The sequence below is a fragment of the Staurois parvus genome, unplaced genomic scaffold, assembly GCF_062004578.1.
Source record: "Staurois parvus isolate SC_StPar_1 unplaced genomic scaffold, SC_StPar_1.0 ptg001482l, whole genome shotgun sequence".
Lineage (NCBI taxonomy): Eukaryota > Metazoa > Chordata > Amphibia > Anura > Ranidae > Staurois > Staurois parvus.
In genome coordinates, this window is record NW_028319278.1 from 724108 (window position 1) to 749023 (window position 24916).

Here is a 24916-nt window from a genome sequence, read left to right on the forward strand (position 1 = left end):
TCCCCGGACCCCGCATTCACTATATCCACTCTCCCCGGACCCTGCATTCACTATATCCGCTCTCCACAGACCCCGCATTCACTATATTACCTCTCCCCGGACCCCGCATTCACTATATCCGCTCTCCCCGGACCCCGCATTAACTATATCTGCTCTCCCTGGACCCCGCATTCACTATATCCGCTCTCCACAGACCCCGCATTCACTATATTACCTCTCCCCAGACCCCGCATTCACTATATCCGCTCTCCCCGGACCCCGCACTCACTAGATCCTCTCTCCCCGGACCCCGCATTCACTATATCCGCTCTCCCCGGACCCCGCATTCACTATATCCGCTCTCCCCGGACCCCGCATTCACTATATCCGCTCTCCTCGGACCCCGCATTCACTATATCCGCTCTCCCCGGACCCCGCATTCACTACATCCGCTCTCCCCGGACCCCGCATTCACTATATCCGCTCTCCCCGGACCCCGCATTCACTATATCCGCTCTCCTCGGACCCCGCATTCACTATATCCGCTCTCCCCGGACCCCGCATTCACTACATCCGCTCTCCCCGGACCCCGCATTCACTATATCCGCTCTCCCCGGACCCCGCATTCACTATATCCGCTCTCCCCGGACCCCGCATTCACTATATCCGCTCTCCCCGGACCCCGCATTCACTATATCCGCTCTCCCCGGACCCCGCATTCACTATATCTGCTCTCCCTGGACCCCGCATTCACTATATCCGCTCTCCCCGGACCCTGCATTCACTATATCCGCTCTCCACAGACCCCGCATTCACTATATTACCTCTCCCCGGACCCCGCATTCACTATATCCGCTCTCCCCGGACCCCGCACTCACTAGATCCGCTCTCCCCGGACCCCGCATTCACTATATCCGCTCTCCCCGGACCCCGCATTCACTATATCCGCTCTCTTCATGGACCCCGCATTCACTATATCCGCTCTCCTCGGACCCCGCATTCACTATATCCGCTCTCCCCGGACCCCGCATTCACTATATCCGCTCTCCCCGGACCCCGCATTCACTATATCTGCTCTCCCCAGACCCCGCATTCACTGTATCCGCTCTCCCCGGACCCCGCATTCACTATATCCGCTCTCCCCAGACCCCGCATTCACTGTATCCGCTCTCCCCGGACCCCGCACTCACTAGATCCGCTCTCCCCGGACCCCGCATTCACTATATCCGCTCTCCCCAGACCCCGCATTCACTGTATCCGCTCTCCCCGGACCCCGCATTCACTATATCCGCTCTCCCCAGACCCCACATTCACTGTATCCGATCTCCCCGGACCCCGCATTCACTATATCCGATCTCCCCGGACCCCGCATTCACTATATCCGCTCTCCCCGGACCCTGCATTCACTATATCCGCTCTCCCCGGACCCCGCATTCACTATATCCGCTCTCTCTGTATCAATCCCCTTTCACCAGACGTCATGGAAAACGCCAAGCGGTATGTTGCCACATTCCTTCAACCAGTAGATGCTGCTTCGTGATTGGAGCCCTGCATGTTGATGGACCCATAGCCTTCTCCAGTCTTATTCATTTTTGTGTAACCTGCGGGCAACAGTGCATGTGACAGTGATCATATGTGTACTGCTCAAGACCCGGGAACTCGGCACAGGGACGGTGGAAACCCCTCATAATGGGCACAGCGGGTGGACAGACCTGGGAACTCAGCACAGGGATTGTGGGAACCCCTCATAATGGGCACAGCGGGTGGACAGACCCAGAAACTAAGCACAGGGATGGTGGTAACCCCTCATAATGGGCACGGAAGGTGTACAGACCCGGGAACTCAGCACAGGGATGGTGGGAACCTCTCATAATGGGCACAGAAGGTGTACAGACCCGGGAACTAAGCACAGGGATGGTGGTAACCCCTCATAATGGGCACAGAAGGTGTACAGACCCGGGAACTAAGCACAGGGATGGTGGGAACCCCTCATAATGGGCACAGAAGGTGTACAGACCCGGGAACTAAGCACAGGGATGGTGGGAACCCTTCATAATGGCCCAGGAAAGTGTTCATGACTGGAAATGAATTGCAGAGACTTCAGTGATAATGTCCCTCTGGGGGGGGGGGGGTTAGGTCTCCACCATCCGCCAGACCCAAGCATGAAATAGATGAACCCTTTCTGGCAATGGATATCAATGATGGTGGTGCCCCCTCCTCACCTCTACATGAAGGACACCATTACTTTGGTGACACAGATGAAGATGAAGGATGGGCATTAATCCTCCTGCCAATATTATTCCTCTATAACCGATTAGATATATTAAACAAACACAGCTCAGATACACAATGTATATTCATTTCCGCTGTCCCCCTGACCTCCAGATCCTCAACCCCCCCACCCAAACACCCATCCCCCCCCCCCAGCCGCCGTACATCCCTCACCTTACACCGACCCACACTTTGCTCCGCATAGACAGGAGCTGGCACAGCAAGCTGACAGAATCCTGGCACTCTCTCCTCTCCTTGCTTCTCCCTGTCCATCCAGCCAAACTGGACCCCGGCCCATCGGAAAAAATACACTTTTAATAAATGTGTCAGTTGAAGACCGTTGCAGTGTGGCTGCAGAGAGCGATGCAGAACATCTGCTATTATTTATGACGAATAAAAGTAGAAGGATACCGGAAAGGGTGGGGGAGTAGGAAGCGTTGGGTGAGAGGTCTGTACAGGAATTGTGGATGTACAGGACAGGAGAGATGGCTTCTCAGACATCACCTAAGGGTGGACAGAGTAGAAAATACAGTAGCTGGACAGACTGGAGTAGGGAGTTCCAGAGGATGGCAGAGGCTCTGGAGAAATCCTGGAGGTGAGCGTGGGAGGTGATGACGAAGGAGCTAGAGAGCAGGAGGTCTCGGGAGGAGCAGAGAAGACCATTTGGGTAATGATGGGTTTGTGAAGAGGTCGGTGATGTAGTTTAGGGCAGGGTTATGGACGTTTTTAGTATTTTGATTTTTATATGTTGGGTGAGTAGAGACCAGTGGAGGGATTGGCAGAGAGGGGTGGAGGACACTGAGTGGAGGCCAGTGGAGGGATTGGCAGAGAGGGGTGGAGGACACTGAGTGGAGGCCAGTGGAGGGATTGGCAGAAAGGAGTGGAGGACACCGAGTGGAGGCCAGTGGAGGGATTGGCAGGGAGGGGTGGAGGACACTGAGTGGAGGCCAGTGGAGGGATTGGCAGAGAGGGGTGGAGGACACTGAGTGGAGGCCAGTGGTGGGATTGGCAGAGAGGGGTGGAGGACACTGAATGGAGGCCAGTGGAGGGATTGGCAGAGAGGGGTGGAGGACACTGAGTGGAGGCCAGTGGAGGGATTGGGAGGGAGGAGTGGAGGACACTGAGTGGAAGCCAATGGAGGGATTGGCAGAGAGGGGAGAGTACACTGAGTGGAAGCCAATGGAGGGATTGGCAGAGAGGGGTGGAGGACACTGAGTGGAGGCCAGGGGAGGGATTGGTGGAGAGGGGTGGAAGAAAATGAGTGGAGGCCAGTGTAGGGATTGGCAGAGATAGGTGGAGGACACTGAATGGAGGCCAATGGAGGAATTGGCAGAGAATGGTAGAGGACACTGAGTGGAAGCTAGGGGATAAATTGGCCAAGAGGGGTGGAGGACATCAAGTGGAGTGGCCAGTAGAGGGATTAGCAGAGAGGAGTGGGGGACACTAAGCAGTTGGTAAGTTAGTGGGAGTAGAATCCATGAGTCTGTCACGAGGAGGGGATACCCCTCATAACCGCATTCCAATGAGGAGGAAATAATAAGGGAGTGAATCAGTAGCTTTGTGGTGTCATTGGGTATGAAGGGTGTATTTTGGAAATGTTAAGGAAGTTAAGGTGGAAGGATTTGGACAGTGATTGGATGTTGAGCCTTAAGAAGAGTCCACAATTACATTTACACCCTGGCATGAGGGAAGGAACTGATAGCTGTGATAGATGGTTGTGCCATTGATCTCTTTGGAAAGTCAGGGGAGGAAATATGAGTTTGGTTTTTGGTTTGGTTTTGGTTTGCCATCCATACTAATATGTCCGATAGTAAATAAGTGATGCATGTGGAGACTAAAGGGGTGAGCTGAGGGGTAAAAAAATACATCTGGATGTCCTCAACATTGAGATGTTTTTGGAAGCCTTTAGTGGCTATCAGCTGACCCAGGGAGGAGATGTAGGAAGAGAATAGTAGAGGGCCAAGGACAGAGCCATGGGGGACCTCTACAGAAAGAGGAAAAGGAGAGGAGAAAGTCGAGGTGAGTAAGACGGGTAGAAGTGGACCCAACAGAGAGAAGAGTCTCGGAAGCCAAGGAAGTGGAATGTTTTTAGGAGCAGTGGGTGGTCAACCATGTCAAAGACAGAAGAAGCGTATGAGTATGGAGTAGTGGCCATTGGTTTTAGCAGATAATCATTAGTGAGTTTTTGTAGGACAGTTGTTTTGCACTGTTGTGGGCAAAAGCCAGACAACAAGGTTTTTATCAGTGGAGTGGCAGCTCAGGCACTTGTAGACTAGGTGTTCTCGGAGAAAACAGGAGCAAGGAGCTGGGTCTTAGGTTGCTCACCCTGGTGGAGTCTAGAAAGGACTTTCTCGGAAAGAATGAGATCATTTTACGTTTTAGAGGGTTGGGAAAGATGCCAGCAGAGAGGAGATTGACGATGTGAGTTAGACATTGTAGCATAGAGCGAGAGGATGATTGTAGTAGTTACGAGGGAATGAGGTCCAGAGAGTAGGTGGTAAGGGGGGCATCAGAAAAACGTTTACCAATGTCCTCCGTGGTGTCAATGTCAAAAGAGGAATATACTGAATGTGGTGGTAGACATGGGATGTGAGCTGGAGGAGATGACTGGACAGTGAAGATCTCATAACAATTTTTTTTCAGTCTTGTTTTTGAAGTGATTGGCAATCTCCTAACGGTGAATGAGTTAGAGGATGGAGGTGGTGAAGGACTACGAGGAGAAATAATTCTCATCTCCCCACAACTAATATTCTGGATCATATGAGGGATTAACCATATTCTCTCTGGTCTAAGCAATGACAAACGACTGAAAACAGGCTGGTGCCTCCAGCATGGGATGACCTCTACCTCCCCCCCGGAAAAGTCTGCAGTCACAAGGTCTGGAGAACTGATTTGATGGCATATGATAGTTGTCCACTCTAATCTGCGGGAGCTTGAAGGGTCTTGTCAAAGATTCATTAACAGCTGTATTCTAATTCTAAACTGTGAACGTTCGGTCCATAGTACTGACCACCTAATAATGCACATGTGTGATGTGATTGTAATTCCTTCTGTATCGCATGTTATAGGATCAGTAGAGGAATATAGATATACAGGACGGAATGGGGGGGCAGTGACAGCGCTGTGTGAGGGGTCAGTACAGGAATATAGATATACAGGACGGGATGGGGGTGCGGTGACAGCACTGTGTGAGGGGTCAGTACAGGACGAGATGGGGGTGCAGTGACAGCGCTGTGCGAGGGGTCAGTACAGGAATATAGATATACAGGATGGGATGGGGGTGCAGTGACAGCGCTGTGTGAGGGGTCAGTACAGGAATATAGATATACAGGACGGGATGGGGGTGCAGTGACAGCGCTGTGCGAGGGGTCAGTACAGGACGAGATGGGGGTGCAGTGACAGCGCTGTGTGAGGGGTCAGTACAGGACGAGATGGGGGTGCAGTGACAGCGCTGTGCGAGGGGTCAGTACAGGAATATAGATATACAGGATGGGAGGGGGTGCAGTGACAGCGCTGTGTGAGGGGTCAGTACAGGAATATAGATATACAGGACGGGATGGGGGGGCAGTGACAGCGCTGTGTGAGGGGCAGTACAGGAATATAGATATACAGGACGGGATGGGGGTGCGGTGACAGCGCTGTGTGAGGGGTCAGTACAGGAATACGGATATACAGGACGGGATGGAGGTGCAGTGACAGAGCTGTGTGAGGGGTCAGTACAGGAATATAGATATACAGGACGGGATGGGGGGGCAGTGACAGCGCTGTATGAGGGGCAGTACAGGAATATAGATATACTGGACGGGATGGGGGTGCGGGTGACAGCGCTGTGTGAGGGGTCAGTACAGGAATATAGATATACAGGACGGGATGGGGGTGCAGTGACAGCGCTGTGCGAGGGGTCATTACAGGACGGGATGGAGGTGCGGTGACAGCGCTGTGTGAGGGGTCAGTACAGGACGGGATGGAGGTGCGGTGACAGCGCTGTGTGAGGGGTCAGTACAGGAATATAGATATACAGGACGGGATGGGGGGGGGCAGTGACAGCGCTGAGCGAGGGGTCAGTACAGGAATATAGATATACAGGACGGGATGGAGGTGTGGTGACAGCGCTGTGTGAGGGGTCAGTACAGGAATATAGATATACAGGACAGGATGGGGGGGCAGTGACAGCGCTGTGCGAGGGGTCATTACAGGAATATAGATATACAGGATGGGATGGGGGGGCAGTGACAGCGCTGTGTGAGGGGTCAGTACAGGAATATAGATATACAGGACGGGATGGGGGTGCGGTGACAGCGCTGTGTGAGGGCTCAGTACAGGAATATAGATATACAGGACAGGATGGGGGGGCAGTGACAGCGCTGTGCGAGGGGTCAGTACAGGAATATAGATATACAGGACGGGATGGGGGTCCGGTGACAGCGCTGTGTGAGGGGTCAGTACAGGACGGGATGGGGGTCCAGTGACAGCGCTGTGTGAGGGGTCAGTACAGATGTGGATGGGGGTCCGGTGACAGCGCTGTGTGAGGGGTCAGTACAGGTGTGGATGGGGGTCCGGTGACAGCGCTGTGTGAGGGGTCAGTACAGGGCGGGATGGGGGTCCAGTGATAGCACTGTGTGAGGGGTCAGTACAGATGTGGATGGGGGTCCGGTGACAGCGCTGTGTGAGGGGTCAGTACAAGACAGAATGGGGGTCCGGTGACAGCGCTGTGCGGGGGTCAGTACAGCGTTGTGTGAGGGGTCAGTACAGGTGTGGATGGGGGTCCGGTGACAGCGCTGTGTGAGGGGTCAGTACAGGTGTGGATGGGGCTCAGTACAGCTCTGTGTGAGGGGTCAGTACAGCGCTGTGTGAGGGGTCAGTACAGGACGGGATGGGGGTCAGTACGGATGTGGATGGGAGTCAGTACAGCGCTGTGTGAGATTATCAGTACAGGACAGGATGGGGGTCCGGTGACAGCGCTGTGAGAGGGGTCAGTACAGGACAGGATGGGGGTCCGGTGACAGCGCTGTGTGAGGGGTCAGTACAGCGCTGTGTGAGGGGTCAGTTCAGGACGGGATGGGGGTCAGTACGGATGTGGATAGGAGTCAGTACAGTGCTGTGTGAGGGGTCAGTACAGCGCTGTGTGAGGGGTCAGTACAGCGCTGTGTGAGGGGTCAGTACAGGTGTGGATGGGACAGCACCATAGACCGCCATGTATAAATGGCACTTTCTGGTCCCTGGTCCCGGGACTGCCACCCGAGGTCACTGGATAACGGGAGGAATGAATGGAGGGAACATTCATCAGTCTGATCTCCCGGTGTGTGGAGGAGGGGGGGGGGGGGGTGTTGTGGAGGACGAGGGAGGAGGAGCGGGACGCTGGAAGGAGAAGACAAGACGGGGACACATTAGACGCGCTGAGCCGAGCTTTGCTGAGCGTTCGTTGGAAGACAAAGCGAATCCCGAACCCGATGATACGGAGGAGAAGCCACACACCATGAATGCCCGGACTTTGTGACCGAACATCCACCATGACCACCACTGACCGGACACCGGGACCCCAACACACGGAGACCTGAACCCACCCGGGGAGAAGATCGGCTGCAGGGACTCGCAGAGCGATGAGGAGATATGGGGACCCATGACAGGTGACACGCTGGGCACTTGCTGGATCGGACACAGTGATGGCCGCACTCGCTAGTTCATTGATTCGGCAAAAGAGAGAAATCCGAGATTCGGGAGGATCCCGCCCCGCACCCCCCCAGAGGAAAGTCTGTCCCCGAGGAACCAAATCCCTGTGTCAGAAACAGCTGCTGTTCCTGGTCTCCAAAGTTCGACTCTGCAGCCAGAGGGGGGCTCTGGACAAAGACCCCGGTGAGATATTGTCCTCCATGTGAACCATCATGACCCCTCGCACAGCGCTGTCACCGGACCCCCATCCTGTCCTGTACTGACTCCCCACACAGCGCTGTCACCGGACCCCCATTCTGTCCTGTACTGACCCCTCGCACAGCGCTGTCACCGGACCCCCATCCTGTCCTGTACTGACCCCTCGCACAGCGCTGTCACCGGACCCCCATCCTGTCCTGTACTGACCCCCCACACAGCGCTGTCACCGGACCCCCATCCTGTCCTGTACTGACCCCCCACACAGCGCTGTCACCGGACCCCCATCCTGTCCTGTACTGACCCCCCACACAGCGCTGTCACCGGACCCCCATCCTGTCCTGTACTGACCCCTCGCACAGCGCTGTCACCGGACCCCATTCTGTCCTGTACTGATCCCTCGCACAGCGCTGTCACCGGACCCCCATCCTGTCCTGTACTGATCCCTCGCACAGCGCTGTCACCGGACCCCCATTCTGTCCTGTACTGACCCCCCACACAGCGCTGTCACCGGACCCCCATCCTGTCCTGTACTGACCCCTCGCACAGCGCTGTCACCGGACCCCCATCCTGTCCTGTACTGACCCCCCACACAGCGCTGTCACCGGACCCCCATTCTGTCCTGTACTGACCCCTCGCACAGCGCTGTCACCGGACCCCCATCCTGTCCTGTACTGACCCCCCACACAGCGCTGTCACCGGACCCCCATCCTGTCCTGTACTGACCCCTCGCACAGCGCTGTCACCGGACCCCTATCCACACCTGTACTGACCCCTCGCACAGCGCTGTCACCGGACCCCCATCCCAACCTGTACTGACCCCCCACACAGCGCTGTCACCGGACCCCCATCCTGTCCTGTACTGACTCCTCACACAGCGCTGTCACCGGACCCCATTCTGTCCTGTACTGACCCCTCGCACAGCGCTGTCACCGGACCCCCATCCTGTCCTGTACTGACCCCTCGCACAGCGCTGTCATCGGACCCCTATCCACTCCTGTACTGACCCCTCGCACAGCGCTGTCACCGGACCCCTATCCACACCTGTACTGACCCCTCGCACAGCGCTGTCACCGGACCCCTATCCAAACCTGTACTGACCCCTCGCACAGCGCTGTCACCGGACCCCCATCCTGTCCTGTACTGACCCCTCACACAGCGCTATCACCGGACCCCCATCCCATCCTGTACTGACCCCTCGCACAGCGCTGTTACCGGACCCCCATCCACATATGTACTGACCCCTCGCACAGCGCTGTTACCGGACCCCCATCCACATATGTACTGACCCCTCACACAGCGCTGTCACCGGACCCCCATCCTGTCCTGTACTGACCCCTCACACAGCGCTGTCACCGGACCCCCATCCCGTCCTGTACTGACCCCTCGCACAGCGCTGTCACCGGACCCCCATCCTGTCCTGTACTGACCCCTCGCACAGCGCTGTTACCGGACCCCCATCCACATATGTACTGACCCCTCACACAGCGCTGTCACCGAACCCCCGTCCTGTACTGACCCCTCACACAGCGCTGTCACCAAACCCCCATTCTGTCCAGTACTGACCCCCCGCACAGCGCTGTCACCGGACCCCCATCCTGTCCTGTACTGACCCCTCGCACAGTGCTGTCACCGGACCCCCATTCTGTCCAGTACTGACCCCCCGCACAGCGCTGTCACCGGACCCCCATCCTGTCCTGTACTGACCCCTCACACAGTGCTGTCACCGGACCCCCATTCTGTCCAGTACTGACCCCCCGCACAGCGCTGTCACCGGACCCCCATCCTGTCCTGTACTGACCCCTCGCACAGTGCTGTCACCGGACCCCCATCCTGTCCTGTACTGACCCCTCGCACAGCGCTGTCACCGGACCCCCGTCCCGTCCTGTACTGACCCCTCGCACAGCGCTGTCACCGGACCCCCGTCCCGTCCTGTACTGACCCCTCGCACAGCGCTGTCACCGGACCCCCATCCTGTCCTGTACTGACCCCCCGCACAGCGCTGTCACCGGACCCCCATCCTTTCCTGTACTGACCCCCCCGCACAGCGCTGTCACCGGACCCCCATCCCGTCCTGTACTGACCCCTCGCACAGCGCTGTCACCGCACCCCCATCCCGTCCTGTACTGACCCCTCACACAGCGCTGTCACCGCACCCCCATCCCGTCCTGTACTGACCCCTCGCACAGCGCTGTCACCGGACCCCCATGCTGTCCTGTACTGACCCCTCGCACAGCGCTGTCACCGCACCCCCATCCCGTCCTGTACTGACCCCTCACACAGTGCTGTCACCGCACCCCCATCCCGTCCTGTATATCTGTATTTCTGTACTGACCCCTCACACAGCGCCGTCACCGCACCCCCATCCCGTCCTGTACTGACCCCTCACACAGCGTTGTCACTGCACCCCCATCCCGTCCTGTACTGACCCCTCACACAGCGCTGTCACCGCACCCCCATCCCGTCCTGTGCTGACCCCTCACACAGCGTTGTCACTGCACCCCCATCCCGTCCTGTACTGACCCCTCACACAGCGCTGTCACCGCACCCCCATCCCGTCCTGTACTGACCCCTCACACAGTGCTGTCACTGCACCCCCATCCCGTCCTGTATATCTGTATTTCTGTACTGACCCCTCGCACAGCGCTGTCACCACACCCCCATCCTGTCCTGTACTGACCCCTCGCACAGCGCTGTCACTGCCCCCCCATTCCGTCCTGTATATCTATATTCCTGTAATGACCCCTCGCTCAGCGCTGTCACTGCCCCCCCATCCCGTCCTGTACTGACCCCTCGCACAGCGCTGTCACTGCCCCCCCATCCCATCCTGTACATCCATATTCCTGTAATGACCCCTCGCTCAGCGCTGTCACTGCCCCCCCATCCCGTCCTGTATATCTATATTCCTGTAATGACCCCTCGCTCAGCGCTGTCACTGCCCCCCCCATCCCATCCTGTATATCCATATTGCTGTAATGACCCCTCACACAGCGCTGTCACTGCCCCCCCCATCCCATCCTGTATATCCATATTGCTGTAATGACCCCTCACACAGCACTGTCACTGCCCCCCCATCCCGTCCTGTATATCCGTATTCCTGTAATGACCCCTCGCACAGCGCTGTCACCGCACCCCCATCCCGTCCTGTATATCCGTATTCCTGTAATGACCCCTCGCACAGCGCTGTCACCGCACCCCCATCCCGTCCTGTATATCTATATTCCTGTAATGACCCCTCGCACAGCGCTGTCACTGCACCCCCATCCCGTCCTGTATATCCGTATTCCTGTAATGACCCCTCACACAGCGCTGTCACTGCACCCCCCATCCCATCCTGTATATCCGTATTCCTGTAATGACCCCTCGCACAGCGCTGTCACTGCCCCCCCATCCCGTCCTGTATATCTATATTCCTGTAATGACCCCTCGCACAGCGCTGTCACTGCCCCCCCATCCCATCCTGTACATCCGTATTCCTGTAATGACCCCTCACACAGCGCTGTCACTGCCCCCCCATCCCATCCTGTATATCCGTATTCCTGTAATGACCCCTCACACAGCGCTGTCACTGCCCCCCCATCCCGTCCTGTATATCCGTATTCCTGTAATGACCCCTCGCACAGCGCTGTCACTGCCCCCCCATCCCGTCCTGTATATCCGTATTCCTGTAATGACCCCTCGCACAGCGCTGTCACTGCACCCCTCATCCCATCCTGTATATCTATATTCCTGTAATGACCCCTCACACAGCGCTGTCACTGCCCCCCCATCCCGTCCTGTATATCTATATTCCTGTACTGACCCCTCGCACAGCGCTGTCACTGCCCCCCCATCCCGTCCTGTATATCTGTATTCCTGTAATGACCCCTCGCACAGCGCTGTCACTGCCCCCCCATCCCGTCCTGTATATCCGTATTCCTGTAATGACCCCTCGCACAGCGCTGTCACTGCACCCCCATCCCGTCCTGTATATCTATATTCCTGTAATGACCCCTCGCACTGCGCTGTCACTGCCCCCCCATCCCGTCCTGTATATCTATATTCCTGTAATGACCCCTCGCACAGCGCTGTTACTGCCCCCCCATCCCGTGCTGTATATCTATATTCCTGTAATGACCCCTCGCACAGCGCTGCCACTGCCCCCCCATCCTGTCCTGTATATCCGTATTCCTGTAATGACCCCTCACACAGCGCTGTCACCGCACCCCCATCCCGTCCTGTATATCCGTGTTCCTGTAATGACCCCTCGCACAGCGCTGTCACCGCACCCCCATCCCGTCCTGTATATCCGTATTCCTGTAATGACCCCTCGCACAGCGCTGTCACCGCACCCCCATCCCGTCCTGTATATCCGTATTCCTGTAATGACCCCTCGCACAGCGCTGTCACTGCCCCCCCATCCCGTCCTGTATATCCGTGTTCCTGTAATGACCCCTCGCACAGCGCTCTTACTTCCATAGCGTGCTCAGCGATATCTCCCTGTAATGACCGCCTTGCTAAGCTGTGTCATTGAACATTGTGTTAGTCCCCGCTCTAGTTGAGCTGTTGGTATAATGGATTGAATAGTTTGTCCCTGGAGACAATAAGATGAAGGAAAAGAGGTCAGGGGCACAGAGAAGATAGAACAGCAGTGTGATTAGACCGAGGAGGAGGAGGAGGAGGAGGAGGAGGGGGGACTCAAGTTGATTTTTTTTTCTATTTCACATGAAATTTTTGACGCTTCTCTTGCAGAACCGCAGCTGAGAGGGATTGTGACCCGTTTGCTCAGTCAAGTGGGATATTACCTTCAATTTCTTCCCGATGGGACCATATCGGGGACTGCAGAGGAACTGAGCCCTTATAGTGAGTATACAAAGTAACATTTCTGTAGTAAACAGGACAGGATTAGTTCCCAGCAAATAGATGTTCCTAGAATGCAGGAGGCTCATATTCGGTTTCAGCTGCTGCTTTACGTCACCATACACCATTAAATATCTCCATAGTCAGTGTGGTCACCTGCGGACCTGGCACCATCCATAGGAACCGTTTTTTTACTGTTTATGGTAAAACATTAAAAATGCAAAATGCATTTAAATAATGTGATGGGGGGGGGGGGGTGTTCTCAGGCTTCGGTGGTCAGGACCGACCAAAAGTGATCCAAGGAAGGAGAACTGGAGAACTGGCAGTAGGGTCATGGGCAACCAAGACTCATTGATGGAGGTGGGGAGGAAAGGCTCATTGTTGGTAGTGGGGAAGGAAGGCTCATTGATGGAGGTGGGGAGGGAAGGCTCATTGATGGAGGTGGGGAGGGAAGGCTCATTGTTGGTGGTGGGGAAAGAAGGCTCATTGATAGAGGTAGGGGGGAGAAGTCTCATTGATGGTGGTGGGGAGGGAAGGCTCATTTATGGTGGTGGGGAGGGAAGGCTCATTGATGGAGGTAAGGAGGGAAGGCTCATTCATGGAGGTAAGGAGGGAAGGCTCATTGATGGAGGTGGGGAGGGAAGGCTCATTCATGGAGGTAAGGAGGGAAGGCTCATTGATGGAGGTGGTGAGGGAAGGCTCATTGTTGGTGGTGGGGAGGGAAGGCCCATTGATGGAGTTGGGGAGGGAAGGCTCATTGATGGAGGTGGGGAGGGAAGGCTCATCAATGGTGGTGGGGAGGGAAGGCTCATTGATGGTGGTGGGGAGGGAAGGCTCATTGATGGAGGTGCGGAGGGATGGCTCATTCATGGAGGTAAGGAGGGAAGGCTCATTGATGGAGGTGGGGAGGGAAGGCTCGTTGATTGGGGGGGGGGGGGCTCATTCATAGAGGTAAGGAGGGAAGGCTCATTGATGGAGGGGGGGGGGTGAGAGTCATTGATGAAGGTGGAGAGGGAAGGATGGCCCATGTAATCCGATCCAATAGAAGAGGTACTGGGGCTCAAATTGCTGAAATCGGAATGCTGCTTCTGATAGGAAGGTGTCAGAACACACAGAGCATCGCAGTTTGCTGTGTATGGGGCTGTGTAGCGGCAGGGAATGATCAGGGTGCCCACGCCAGTACTGGGACAGGTTCTTCTAGCACCAAGGGCAAGGATGCAGAACTGCGCCCCCTCCCTCACTGCTAATGCATGCTGTAGAATTAGTTTACTGCCCTGTGTCCATTCTCTGTCCCTTTGCTCTGCTGTGCCCTGGGAAGCTGCCCCTCCTGCCTGCCCCTTGTCCTGACCCAGGACCATGCTGACCTGTGTATAGGCACCCACATTGGGAATGTGAGCATCAGAAATGGACCACAGAGCAAAGAAAGAAGGAGGCCTGGTCTGATGGATCACATTTTCTTCTCCATCATGTGCATGGCTGGAAGAGATGGCACCAGGATGGAAAGAAGACAATCTGGCAAGGGCAGTGTGATGTTTTAGGCAATGTTCTGCTGGGAAACCTTGGATTCTGCCATTCATGTGGATGTAGCTTGACACGTACCACCTACCTGAACATTGTTGGTGACAAAGTCCACCCATCATGGAAACTGTATTCCCTGATGGCAGTGGCCTTTTTCAGCAGGATAATGAGCCCTGCCACTCCTGTCAGCTAAGAACAGGAACCGGAGGCTACAATTTGCACAGGCTCTCCAAAGTTGGACAATAGAAGATTGGAAAAACGTTGCCTGGTCTGAGGAGTCTGGATTTCAGCTGCGACATTCAGATGGTAGGGTCAGAATTTGGCATAAACAATATGAAAACATGGATCCATCCTGCCTAGTGTAGCACTACCCCCTTAGGAGTTGCAAAGTATTTGGGTCCCCCTATAGTCCTGGACAGCCAGGCAACATGTATTTCCCCACACACTTGCATGACAGGAGTAGGTAACCAGGCCTTGCGCTTATTTTGAAGTTTTATTGGGGGGGTTTCAGCTTGGATAAGGTAAGGCATGTACAGGATGCCCAATGGAACTAAGAAACTGAGGACAACTTTCTGAACTTTGTACAAGTGGTTCCAGCAAACAGTCTCTTTTGGAGAGATAGCCAGCATCTCCTGTAGTACCACCCAGGACCCCATATGCTCCTCTATCTGGCTCCCTGGAGGAATACCTGAGCAGGGGATCTAGTGCCTGCTGCTAAACTGGTTTCCCACCAGAGTGCTCCTTCCCCTTTCTGGACCAGGGGGTGCAGGGTCCTCACTTGGTCCTCCTCTAATGCTGCAGGTGGGTTGGTGGCTGCTACCAGGCCTTACAACTGGGCAGCTCCTTCCCTGCTACACAGGTGGTCCTCTCTCAGGGGGCCGGTGATGGTCAAAGCTTTCATCCTTCAAAGGTCCTTGCCTGCAGGTGATCCCCTTCTCATCTGGGCCTCCTCTTAGGTTCCTACTCTCCAGCCTTCACATCATCTTCCACCCAAACTCTCCTCCAACTCTCCTGCTGCTGAGCAAGCTTTGTCACTTTTAAGGGTTGTCCAAGGCCCTTTTCAAGCCTCATGTAGGGGATTGGCCAGGATCTTTCAAAGGTGCAGATCAGCCACTCCTAACATCCTCCCACTACGTCTAGAACTTTATCCAAAGTCCTAGTGCAGGGGGAAGTCTCAGAGAAGTGACCTGCAGAGTCTCTCAGCTTTGACCTGAATTTGATCCTCTGACTATTGCACAGGCTGCTACTCAGCCTCTGACTAACAATCAGGACTCTAGCTCCCCCTAGCTGACTAGGAGGGTTCTACACTTGTATCAATGGTTCAGGCTGGTGGTGATGGTGGTAATTGGCACTTGTCTGTTGGGCATAAGAAGTGTCATTCCGACCATTGTGCTCCTGATGTAAGTTGTGAACTCCCACGATCTCTCATCCCAGCAGAAGCATGACTTTGGCATCGCTGTCAAGTGGTGGGATGCATTCAACTGAATGGCCTAGTTGAGGAAAAGAAGGTGAATGTCCTCGGTGTAGGGATTTACTCCTTGTCATTAGGCAACTGATTGCACCCGATGAGTTTAGGATGAGGAATCTTCTTAGTTCTTTCTAAAGTGCAATAATAAACCATAAGTTGATGTCCCTTGTTCTAAGCCAGCTTCAGTATGCAGTGGACAGAGCAAAACATTTCCTTCTATGCTGAACAAGGTCAGGAATTTGGAAATTTGCAAGTGAAGGCCTGCTTTTGTTGTGGAAGGTGGCACATACCTCAACCACTTACTTAGGTTGTCCTTGGGGGAACACCTAAACAAGACAGATATTTCTTCTAAGTCCTTCACGGTGCAGCTCACTGTTCTTCAATGTGATCATTGGTAGTGACTGTGGATCTGTAGGAGAAGACTTGTGCCAAAGTGCGTGAAGCACGTGAATGTGGGAATGGCTGCCACACTCTATGCATTCCATCATGGCCTTACAGTCCTTTGCAAGATGTTCTGTAGAAGCAAATGGCAAATATTCTTGAAAGTTCTTTGCTGGCTTGCAGATGTTTGCTCCAGGAACCAAGTGTATTCCTTGAGTGAATGTGACTCCCTATGAATTGGATATTTGTTATTCAGATTTCCTGTCTCCTCACCCTGGTCACCCTTCTCAGAGCCTGTGTCAGGGCTGGGTAGCCTATTTGTCTAGATACAAGAACCCCGCGGTCTCTGAATTTGTTGTGAGCATATTTGTCCTTGGGCAAAGTTGGACCCTGGGTGCTTGTAGGCAGGTGCAGTTAGCTACTTTGCCACTAATTTGCTCTAATTCAAAATAGTGTCTGGTTACATTAAAGAGTGTCATCAGGTGCTAGGCCCCTTTTAGGTAGAGTCCTCCCACAGTGAAGTCAGGGGTGAGTCAACACCCACATATAGGCTGGATTGGGAGGAGCACAGACACACTTGGGGCATGGAAACTAAACGCCCCACATCTACTGTATGTGGATGTAATCAGCATGTGTAGGCCCTGGATAGGGCAGGAGGCGGGGAGGAGCAGACCTGCACCCAGGAAGATTCAGCTGTAGACTTGCGGACCCTTATGGAAGTCAGAGCTAGGGCAGAATGCAAAAGGCCTTTCGTGCCAGACCAAGAGTTCCCGGAGTGAGGCTGCTTCCCTGGAAGGTCCTGGGAGAGGTTTACCTATGGAGGAGTTGTAAAGACAGCCAAGCCCTGTGAGTAATAATGACCCTGGGTGGAAAGAGAGACTGTTAGAGGGAGATGGCTGCTAAAGGTGCTGCATATGCTTTCACATGTGGCTACTGCAGACCATCAACTTCGGATTTTATGTCTTTGTGATGTGATGTGACTGTTCCTTACATTGCTGATCAGTGGGAAGAATTTTCCTTACATTGGTGGTCAGTGGGAAGAATGTCCCTTACATTGGTGGTCAGTGGGAAGAATGCTCCTTACATTGGTGGTCAGAATGTCCCTTACATTGGTGGTCAGTGGGAAGAATGCTCCTTACATTGGTGGTCAGAATGTCCCTTACATTGGGGGTCAGTGGGAAGAATGTCCCTTACATTGGGGTTTAGTGAGAAGAATGTCCCTTACATTGGGGGTCAGTGGGAAGAATGTCCCTTACATTGGTGGTCAGTGAGAAGAATGTCCCTTACATTGGGGGTCAGTGGGAAGAATGCTCCTTACATTGGTGGTCAGAATGTCCCTTACATTGGGGGTCAGTGGGAAGAATGTCCCTTACATTGGGGGTTAGTGAGAAGAATGTCCCTTACATTGGGGGTCAGTGGGAAGAATGTCCCTTACATTGGGGGTCAGTGGGAAGAATGTCCCTTACATTGGGGGTCAGTGGGAAGAAAGTTCCTTACATTGGTGATCACTGGGAAGAATTTTCCTTACATTGGTGGTCAGTGGGAAGAATGTCCCTTACATTGGTGGTCAGTGGGAAGAATATCCCTTACATTGGGGGTCAGTGGGAAGAATGTCCCTTACATTGGGGGTCAGTGGGAAGAATGTCCCTTACATTGGGGGTCAGTGGGAAGAATGTCCCTTACATTGGGGGTCAGTGCGAAGAATGTCCCTTACATTGGGGGTCAGTGGGAAGAATGTCCCTTACATTGGGGGTCAGTGGGAAGAATGTCCCTTACATTGGTGGTCAGTGGGAAGAAAGTTCCTTACATTGGTGGTCAGTGGGAAGAATGTCCCTTACATTGGGGGTCGGTGGGAAGAATGTCCCTTACATTGGGGGTCGGTGGGAAGAATGTCCCTTACATTGGGGGTCGGTGGGAAGAATGTCCCTTACATTGGTGGTCAGTGTGAAGAATGTCCCTTACATTGGGGGTCAGTGGGAAGAATGTCCCTTACATTGGGGGTCAGTGGGAAGAATGTCCCTTACATTGGAGGTCAGTGGGAAGAATGTCCCTTACATTGGTGATCAGTGGGAAGAATGTCCCTTACATTGGTGATCAGTGGGAAGAATGTCCCTTACATTGGTGATCAGTGGGAAGAATGTCCCTTACATTGGGGATCAGTGGGAAGAATGTCCCTTACATTGGGGGTCAGTGGGAAGAATGCTCCTTACATTGGGGGTCAGTGGGAAGAATGTCCCTTACATTGGGGGTCAGTGGGAAGAATGTCCCTTACATTGGGGATCAGTGGGAAGAATGTCCCTTACATTGGTGATCAGTGGGAAGAATGTCCCTTACATTGGGGGTCAGTGGGAAGAATGTCCCTTACATTGGGGGTCAGTGGGAAGAATGTCCCTTACATTGGGGGTCAGTGAGAAGAATGTCCCTTACATTGGTGGTCAGTGGGAAGAATGTCCCTTACATTGGGGGTCAGTGGGAAGAATGTCCCTTACATTGGGGGGGTCAGTGGGAAGAATGTCCCTTACATTGGTGGTCAGTGGGAAGAATGTCCCTTACATTGGTGGTCAGTGGGAAGAATGTCCCTTACATTGGTGATCAGTGGGAAGAATATCCCTTACATTGGGGGTCAGTGGGAAGAATGTCCCTTACATTGGGGGTCAGTGGGAAGAATGTCCCTCACATTGGGGGTCAGTGGGAAGAATGTCCCTTACATTGGGGGTCAGTGGGAAGAATGCTCCTTACATTGGGGGTCAGTGGGAAGAATGTCCCTTACATTGGGGGTCAGTGGGAAGAATGTCCCTTACATTGGGGATCAGTGGGAAGAATGTCACTTACATTGGTGATCAGTGGAAAGAATATCCCTTACATTGGGGGTCAGTGGGAAGAATGTCCCTTACATTGGTGGTCAGTGGGAAGAATGTCCCTTACATTGGTGGTCAGTGGGAAGAATGTCCCTTACATTGGTGGTCAGTGGGAAGAATGTCCCTTACATTGGTGATCAGTGGAAAGAATATCCCTTACATTGGGGGTCAGTGGGAAGAATGTCCCTTACATTGGGGGTCAGTGGGAAGAATGTCCCTCACATTGGTGATCAGTGGGAAGAATGCTCCTTACATTGGTGGTCAGTGGGAAGAATGTCCCTTACATTGGGGGTCAGTGGGAAGAATGTCCCTTACATTGGGGGTCAGTGGGAAGAATGTCCCTTATATTGGGGGTCAGTGGGAAGAATGTCCCTTACATTGGGGGTCAGTGGGAAGAATATCCCTTACATTGGGGGGTCAGTGGGAAGAATGTCCCTCACATTGGGGGTCAGTGGGAAGAATGTCCCTTACATTGGGGATCAGTGGGAAGAATGTCACTTACATTGGTGATCAGTGGGAAGAATGTCCCTTACATTGGGGGTCAGTGGGAAGAATGTCCCTTACATTGGTGATCAGTGGGAAGAATGCTCTTACATTGGGGGTCAGTGGGAAGAATGTCCCTTACATTGGGGGTCAGTGAGAAGAATGTCCCTTACATTGGTGGTCAGTGGGAAGAATGTCCCTTACATTGGGGGTCAGTGAGAAGAATGTCCCTTACATTGGGGGTCAGTGGGAAGAATATCCCTTACATTGGGGGTCAGTGAGAAGAATGTTCCTTACATTGGTGGTCAGTGGGAAGAATGTCCCTTACATTGGTGGTCAGTGGGAAGAATGTCCCTTACATTGGGGGGTCAGTGGGAAGAATGTCCCTTACATTGGTGATCAGTGGGAAGAATGTCCCTTACATTGGTGATCAGTGGGAAGAATGTCCCTTACATTGGGGATCAGTGGGAAGAATATCCCTTACATTGGGGGTCAGTGGGAAGAATGTCCCTTACATTGGGGGTCAGTGAGAAGAATGTTCCTTACATTGGTGGTCAGTGGGAAGAATGTTCCTTACATTGGGGGTCAGTGGGAAGAATGTCCCTTACATTGGGGGTCAGTGGGAAGAATGTCCCCTACATTGGTGGTCAGTGGGAAGAATGTCCCTTACATTGGTGGTCATTGGGAAGAATGTCCCTTACATTGGGGGTCAGTGGGAAGAATGCTCCTTACATTGGTGGTCAGAATGTCCCTTACATTGGGGGTCAGTGAGAAGAATGTCCCTTACATTGGGGGTCAGTGGGAAGAATGCTCCTTACATTGGTGGTCAGTGGGAAGAATGTCCCTTACATTGGGGGTCAGTGGGAAGAATGTCCCTTACATTGGTGGTCAGTGTGAAGAATGTCCCTTACATTGGTGGTCAGTGGGAAGAATGTCCCTTACATTGGTGATTAGTGGGAAGAATGTCCCTTACATTGGTGATTAGTGGGAAGAATGTCCCTTACATTGGTGGTCAGTGGGAAGAATGTCCCTTACATTGGGGGGTCAGTGGGAAGAATGTCCCTTACATTGGTGATCAGTGGGAAGAATGTCCCTTACATTGGTGATCAGTGGGAAGAATGTCCCTTACATTGGGGATCAGTGGGAAGAATATCCCTTACATTGGTGGTCAGTGGGAAGAATGTCCCTTACATTGGTGATTAGTGGGAAGAATGTCCCTTACATTGGGGGTCAGTGGGAAGAATGTCCCTTACATTGGTGGTCAGTGGGAAGAATATCCCTTACATTGGTGATTAGTGGGAAGAATGTCCCTTACATTGGGGGTCAGTGGGAAGAATGTCCCTTACATTGGGGGTCAGTGGGAAGAATGTCCCTTACATTGGGGGTCAGTGGGAAGAATGTCCCTTACATTGGGGGTCAGTGGGAAGAATGTCCCTTACATTGGGGGTCAGTGGGAAGAATGTCCCTTACATTGGTGATCAGTGGGAAGAATGTCCCTTACATTGGAGGTCAGTGGGAAGAATGCTCCTTACATTGGTGGTCAGTGGGAAGAATGTCCCTTACATTGGGGGTCAGTGGGAAGAATGTCCCTTACATTGGTGATCAGTGGGAAGAATGTCCCTTACATTGGGGATCAGTGGGAAGAATATCCCTTACATTGGTGGTCAGTGGGAAGAATGTCCCTTACATTGGTGGTCAGTGGGAAGAATGTCCCTTACATTGGTGATCAGTGGGAAGAATGTCCCTTACATTGGTGATTAGTGGGAAGAATGCCCCTTACATTGGAGGTCAGTGGGAAGAATGTCCCTTACATTGGTGGTCAGTGGGAAGAATATCCCTTACATTGTAGGTCAGTGGGAAGAATGTCCCTTACATTGGGGGTCAGTGGGAAGAATGTCCCTTACATTGGTGATCAGTGGGAAGAATGTCCCTTACATTGGGGGTCAGTGGGAAGAATGTCCCTTACATTGGGGGTCAGTGAGAAGAATGTCCCTTACATTGGTGGTCAGTGGGAAGAATGCTCTTACATTGGGGGTCAGTGGGAAGAATATCCCTTACATTGGGGGTCAGTGAGAAGACTGTTCCTTACATTGGTGGTCAGTGGGAAGAATGTCCCTTACATTGGTGATCAGTGGGAAGAATGTCCCTTACATTGGGGGTCAGTGGGAAGAATGTCCCTTACATTGGGGGTCAGTGGGAAGAATGCTCCTTACATTGGTGGTCAGAATGTCCCTTACATTGGGGGTCAGTGAGAAGAATGTCCCTTACATTGGGGGTCAGTGGGAAGAATGCTCCTTACATTGGGGATCAGTGGGAAGAATATCCCTTACATTGGTGGTCAGTGGGAAGAATGTCCCTTACATTGGTGGTCAGTGGGAAGAATGTCCCTTACATTGGTGATCAGTGGGAAGAATGTCCCTTACATTGGGGGTCAGTGGGAAGAATGCTCTTACATTGGGGGTCAGTGGGAAGAATATCCCTTACATCGGGGGTCAGTGAGAAGAATGTTCCTTACATTGGTGGTCAGTGGGAAGAATGTTCCTTACATTGGTGGTCAGTGGGAAGAATGTCCCTTACATTGGTGGTCAGTGGGAAGAATGTCCCTTACATTGGTGGTCAGTGGGAAGAATGTCCCTTACATTGGTGATCAGTGGGAAGAATGTCCCTTACATTGGTGATTAGTGGGAAGAATGTCCCTTACATTGGTGGTCAGTGGGAAGAATGTCCCTTACATTGGGGGTCAGTGTGAAGAATTACATTTAGCCTCTTACAGAGGCTAAAAATATCAGTGGTGTCAGTAGTTACTCATCTGAGAGGCAGAAATTGCCTACTACTCAAGAAACCCCTAGCAACCATCTGGAGGAATCCTGGTTGAGAAACCTTGATCTAAGGGTTGGCAGTATTTGACAGCAACGTCAAATTCTTCCTCAGGAGGGATACCTGGGTCTCTAATGGCAGCCTTAAAGGTAGACCTTGACCCTTTCTAGCTGTCAGTCATGAAGCCTTGTGAGCTCGGTACTTGTGCGTTTCCATATTACAATCTGACATGTCAGAGCAGGAAGGCCAGGAGGAGTATAGACCAGCCAAGGCAAGTGTACGAGGAGCAGCGTTGCAGTTCATTGTTATGTCAGGATGAGACTCTGGAGAAGTGTTGTCAGGAGGTGGATCACCGACCTGATGAGGGAGTAGTGGCTTGGCTTGAATGCTGACACTTAAAGGATAAGTTCACCTTCGGGAACATGTTCCTTGGTCCAGACGTTTTTATGGTGGAACATGTTCCTGCTCCTGCCCTGTGTGTGACAGCAGTACAGAAGTTCCCCATACCAGCTGTCACATTTTGAAAAGATCGCAGCCCGTGCAGGGCTCTGCTCATAGGGATGCGTCACTCATTCACAGAGTTCTGTAAATGAATGAACTACATGTACCGACATCCTTTGCATCTGTTGGCTTGTAGTTCTCAATAAATTTCCATGGCGCTGTTCAGGGGCAGCACCAGGTGGGTGCTTGGGGGGTGCTGAAGCACCCCCTAAAAATCTATATACAGCTCATTGTCCCTTCACTGTATGCTGTTCACTGCCCCCCACTGTATGCTGCTCACTGTCTCTCCACACTGTATGCATTGTACAGGGGGCACACTTACCACTGTTTTACAAGGGGCACACTTACCACCGTTGTACAGGGGGCACACTTACCTCCGTTGTACAGGGGGCACACTTACCACCGTTGTACAGGGGGCACACTTACCACCGTTGTACAGGGGGCACACTTACCACCGTTGTACAGGGGGCACACTTACCACCGTTGCACAGGGGGCACACTTACCGTTGTACAGGGGGCACACTTACCGTTGTACAGGGGGCACACTTACCGTTGTACAGGGGGCACACTTAGCATTGTACAGGGGGCACACTTACCACCGTTGTACAGGGGGCACACTTAGCATTGTACAGGGGGCACACTTACCACCGTTGTACAGGGGGCACACTTAGCATTGTACAGGGGGCACACTTACCACCGTTGTACAGGGGGCACACTTAGCATTGTACAGGGGGCACACTTACCACCGTTGTACAGGGGGCACACTTACCGTTGTACAGGGGGCACACTTAGCATTGCACAGGGGGCACACTTACCACCGTTGCACAGGGGGCACACTTACCACCGTTGTACAGGGGGCACACTTACCACTGTTGTACAGGGGGCACCCTGACAAAATATTGTTGCACTCAGTCCTGACATCCACACATTATACACTACACAGTGCTGACCTCTGTACCCTATATGCTCTGCTGTACTTTCCACAATAAAAAGGGCACACTGACTGCTATAATCCTGGAGGTTAATTATTATACAATGTTGGGTGTTAATTATTGCATAGTTCTGGTAGTTAATAACGCACATTCATAGTTGCATAGTTAGTCTGGTTGAAAAAAAACAAAAGTCCATCCAGTTCAACCATTAAAAAAAAAAGTTTTAACCCTACACACACAGTTGATCCAGAGGAAGGCAAACAACTCAGCAATTCCTGGGGGTTTATTACTGTGCTGTGGTTATTGTGCGATGCTGGGAATTTAATTTTTGTGCCATGCTAAGGGGCTAATTGTTGTGAAATATTGGAGGTTTTATATTGTGCCATGCTTGTGGTTCATTATTGTGCCATGCTTGTGGTTCATTATTGTGCCATGCTTGTGGTTCATTATTGTGCCATGTTTGTGGTTTATTATTGTGCCATGTTTGTTGTTCATTATTGTGCCATGCTGGGATTGAATTTTTGTGCCATGCTAAGGGGTTATTTATTGTTCAGTATTGGAGGTTTTTTATTGTACCATGCTTGTGGTTCATTATTATGCCATGTTTGTGGTTTATTATTATGCCATGTTTGTGGTTTATTATTGTGCCATGTTTGTGGTTCATTATTATGCCATGTTTGTGGTTTATTATTGTACCATGTTTGTGGTTTATTATTGTGCCATGTTTGTGGTTTATTATTGTACCATGTTTGTGGTTTATTATTGTACCATGTTTGTGGTTTATTATTGTACCATGTTTGTGGTTTATTATTGTGCCATGTTTGTGGTTCATTATTGTGCCATGTTTGTGGTTTATTATTGTGCCATGTTTGTGGTTTATTATTGTGCCATGTTTGTGGTTTATTATTGTACCATGTTTGTGGTTTATTATTGTACCATGTTTGTGGTTTATTATTGTGCCATGTTTGTGGTTCATTATTGTGCCATGTTTGTGGTTTATTATT

General features: G+C 52.5%; 1 protein-coding gene across 1 annotated transcript in view; it reads left to right on the top strand.

Moving 5' to 3' along the window:
• The first annotated feature begins 7596 nt into the window (after window positions 1–7596).
• FGF11 (fibroblast growth factor 11) overlaps window positions 7597–24916 on the top strand; it is a 49090-nt gene continuing 31770 nt past the window's right edge. Inside the window, exons 1-2 of the mRNA XM_089662497.1 lie at window positions 7597–8103; window positions 12847–12957. Of these exons, the coding sequence (XP_089518623.1) occupies window positions 7914–8103; window positions 12847–12957 (301 nt within the window). The 5' untranslated portion in view covers window positions 7597–7913. The remainder of the gene's footprint in view (window positions 8104–12846; window positions 12958–24916) is intronic.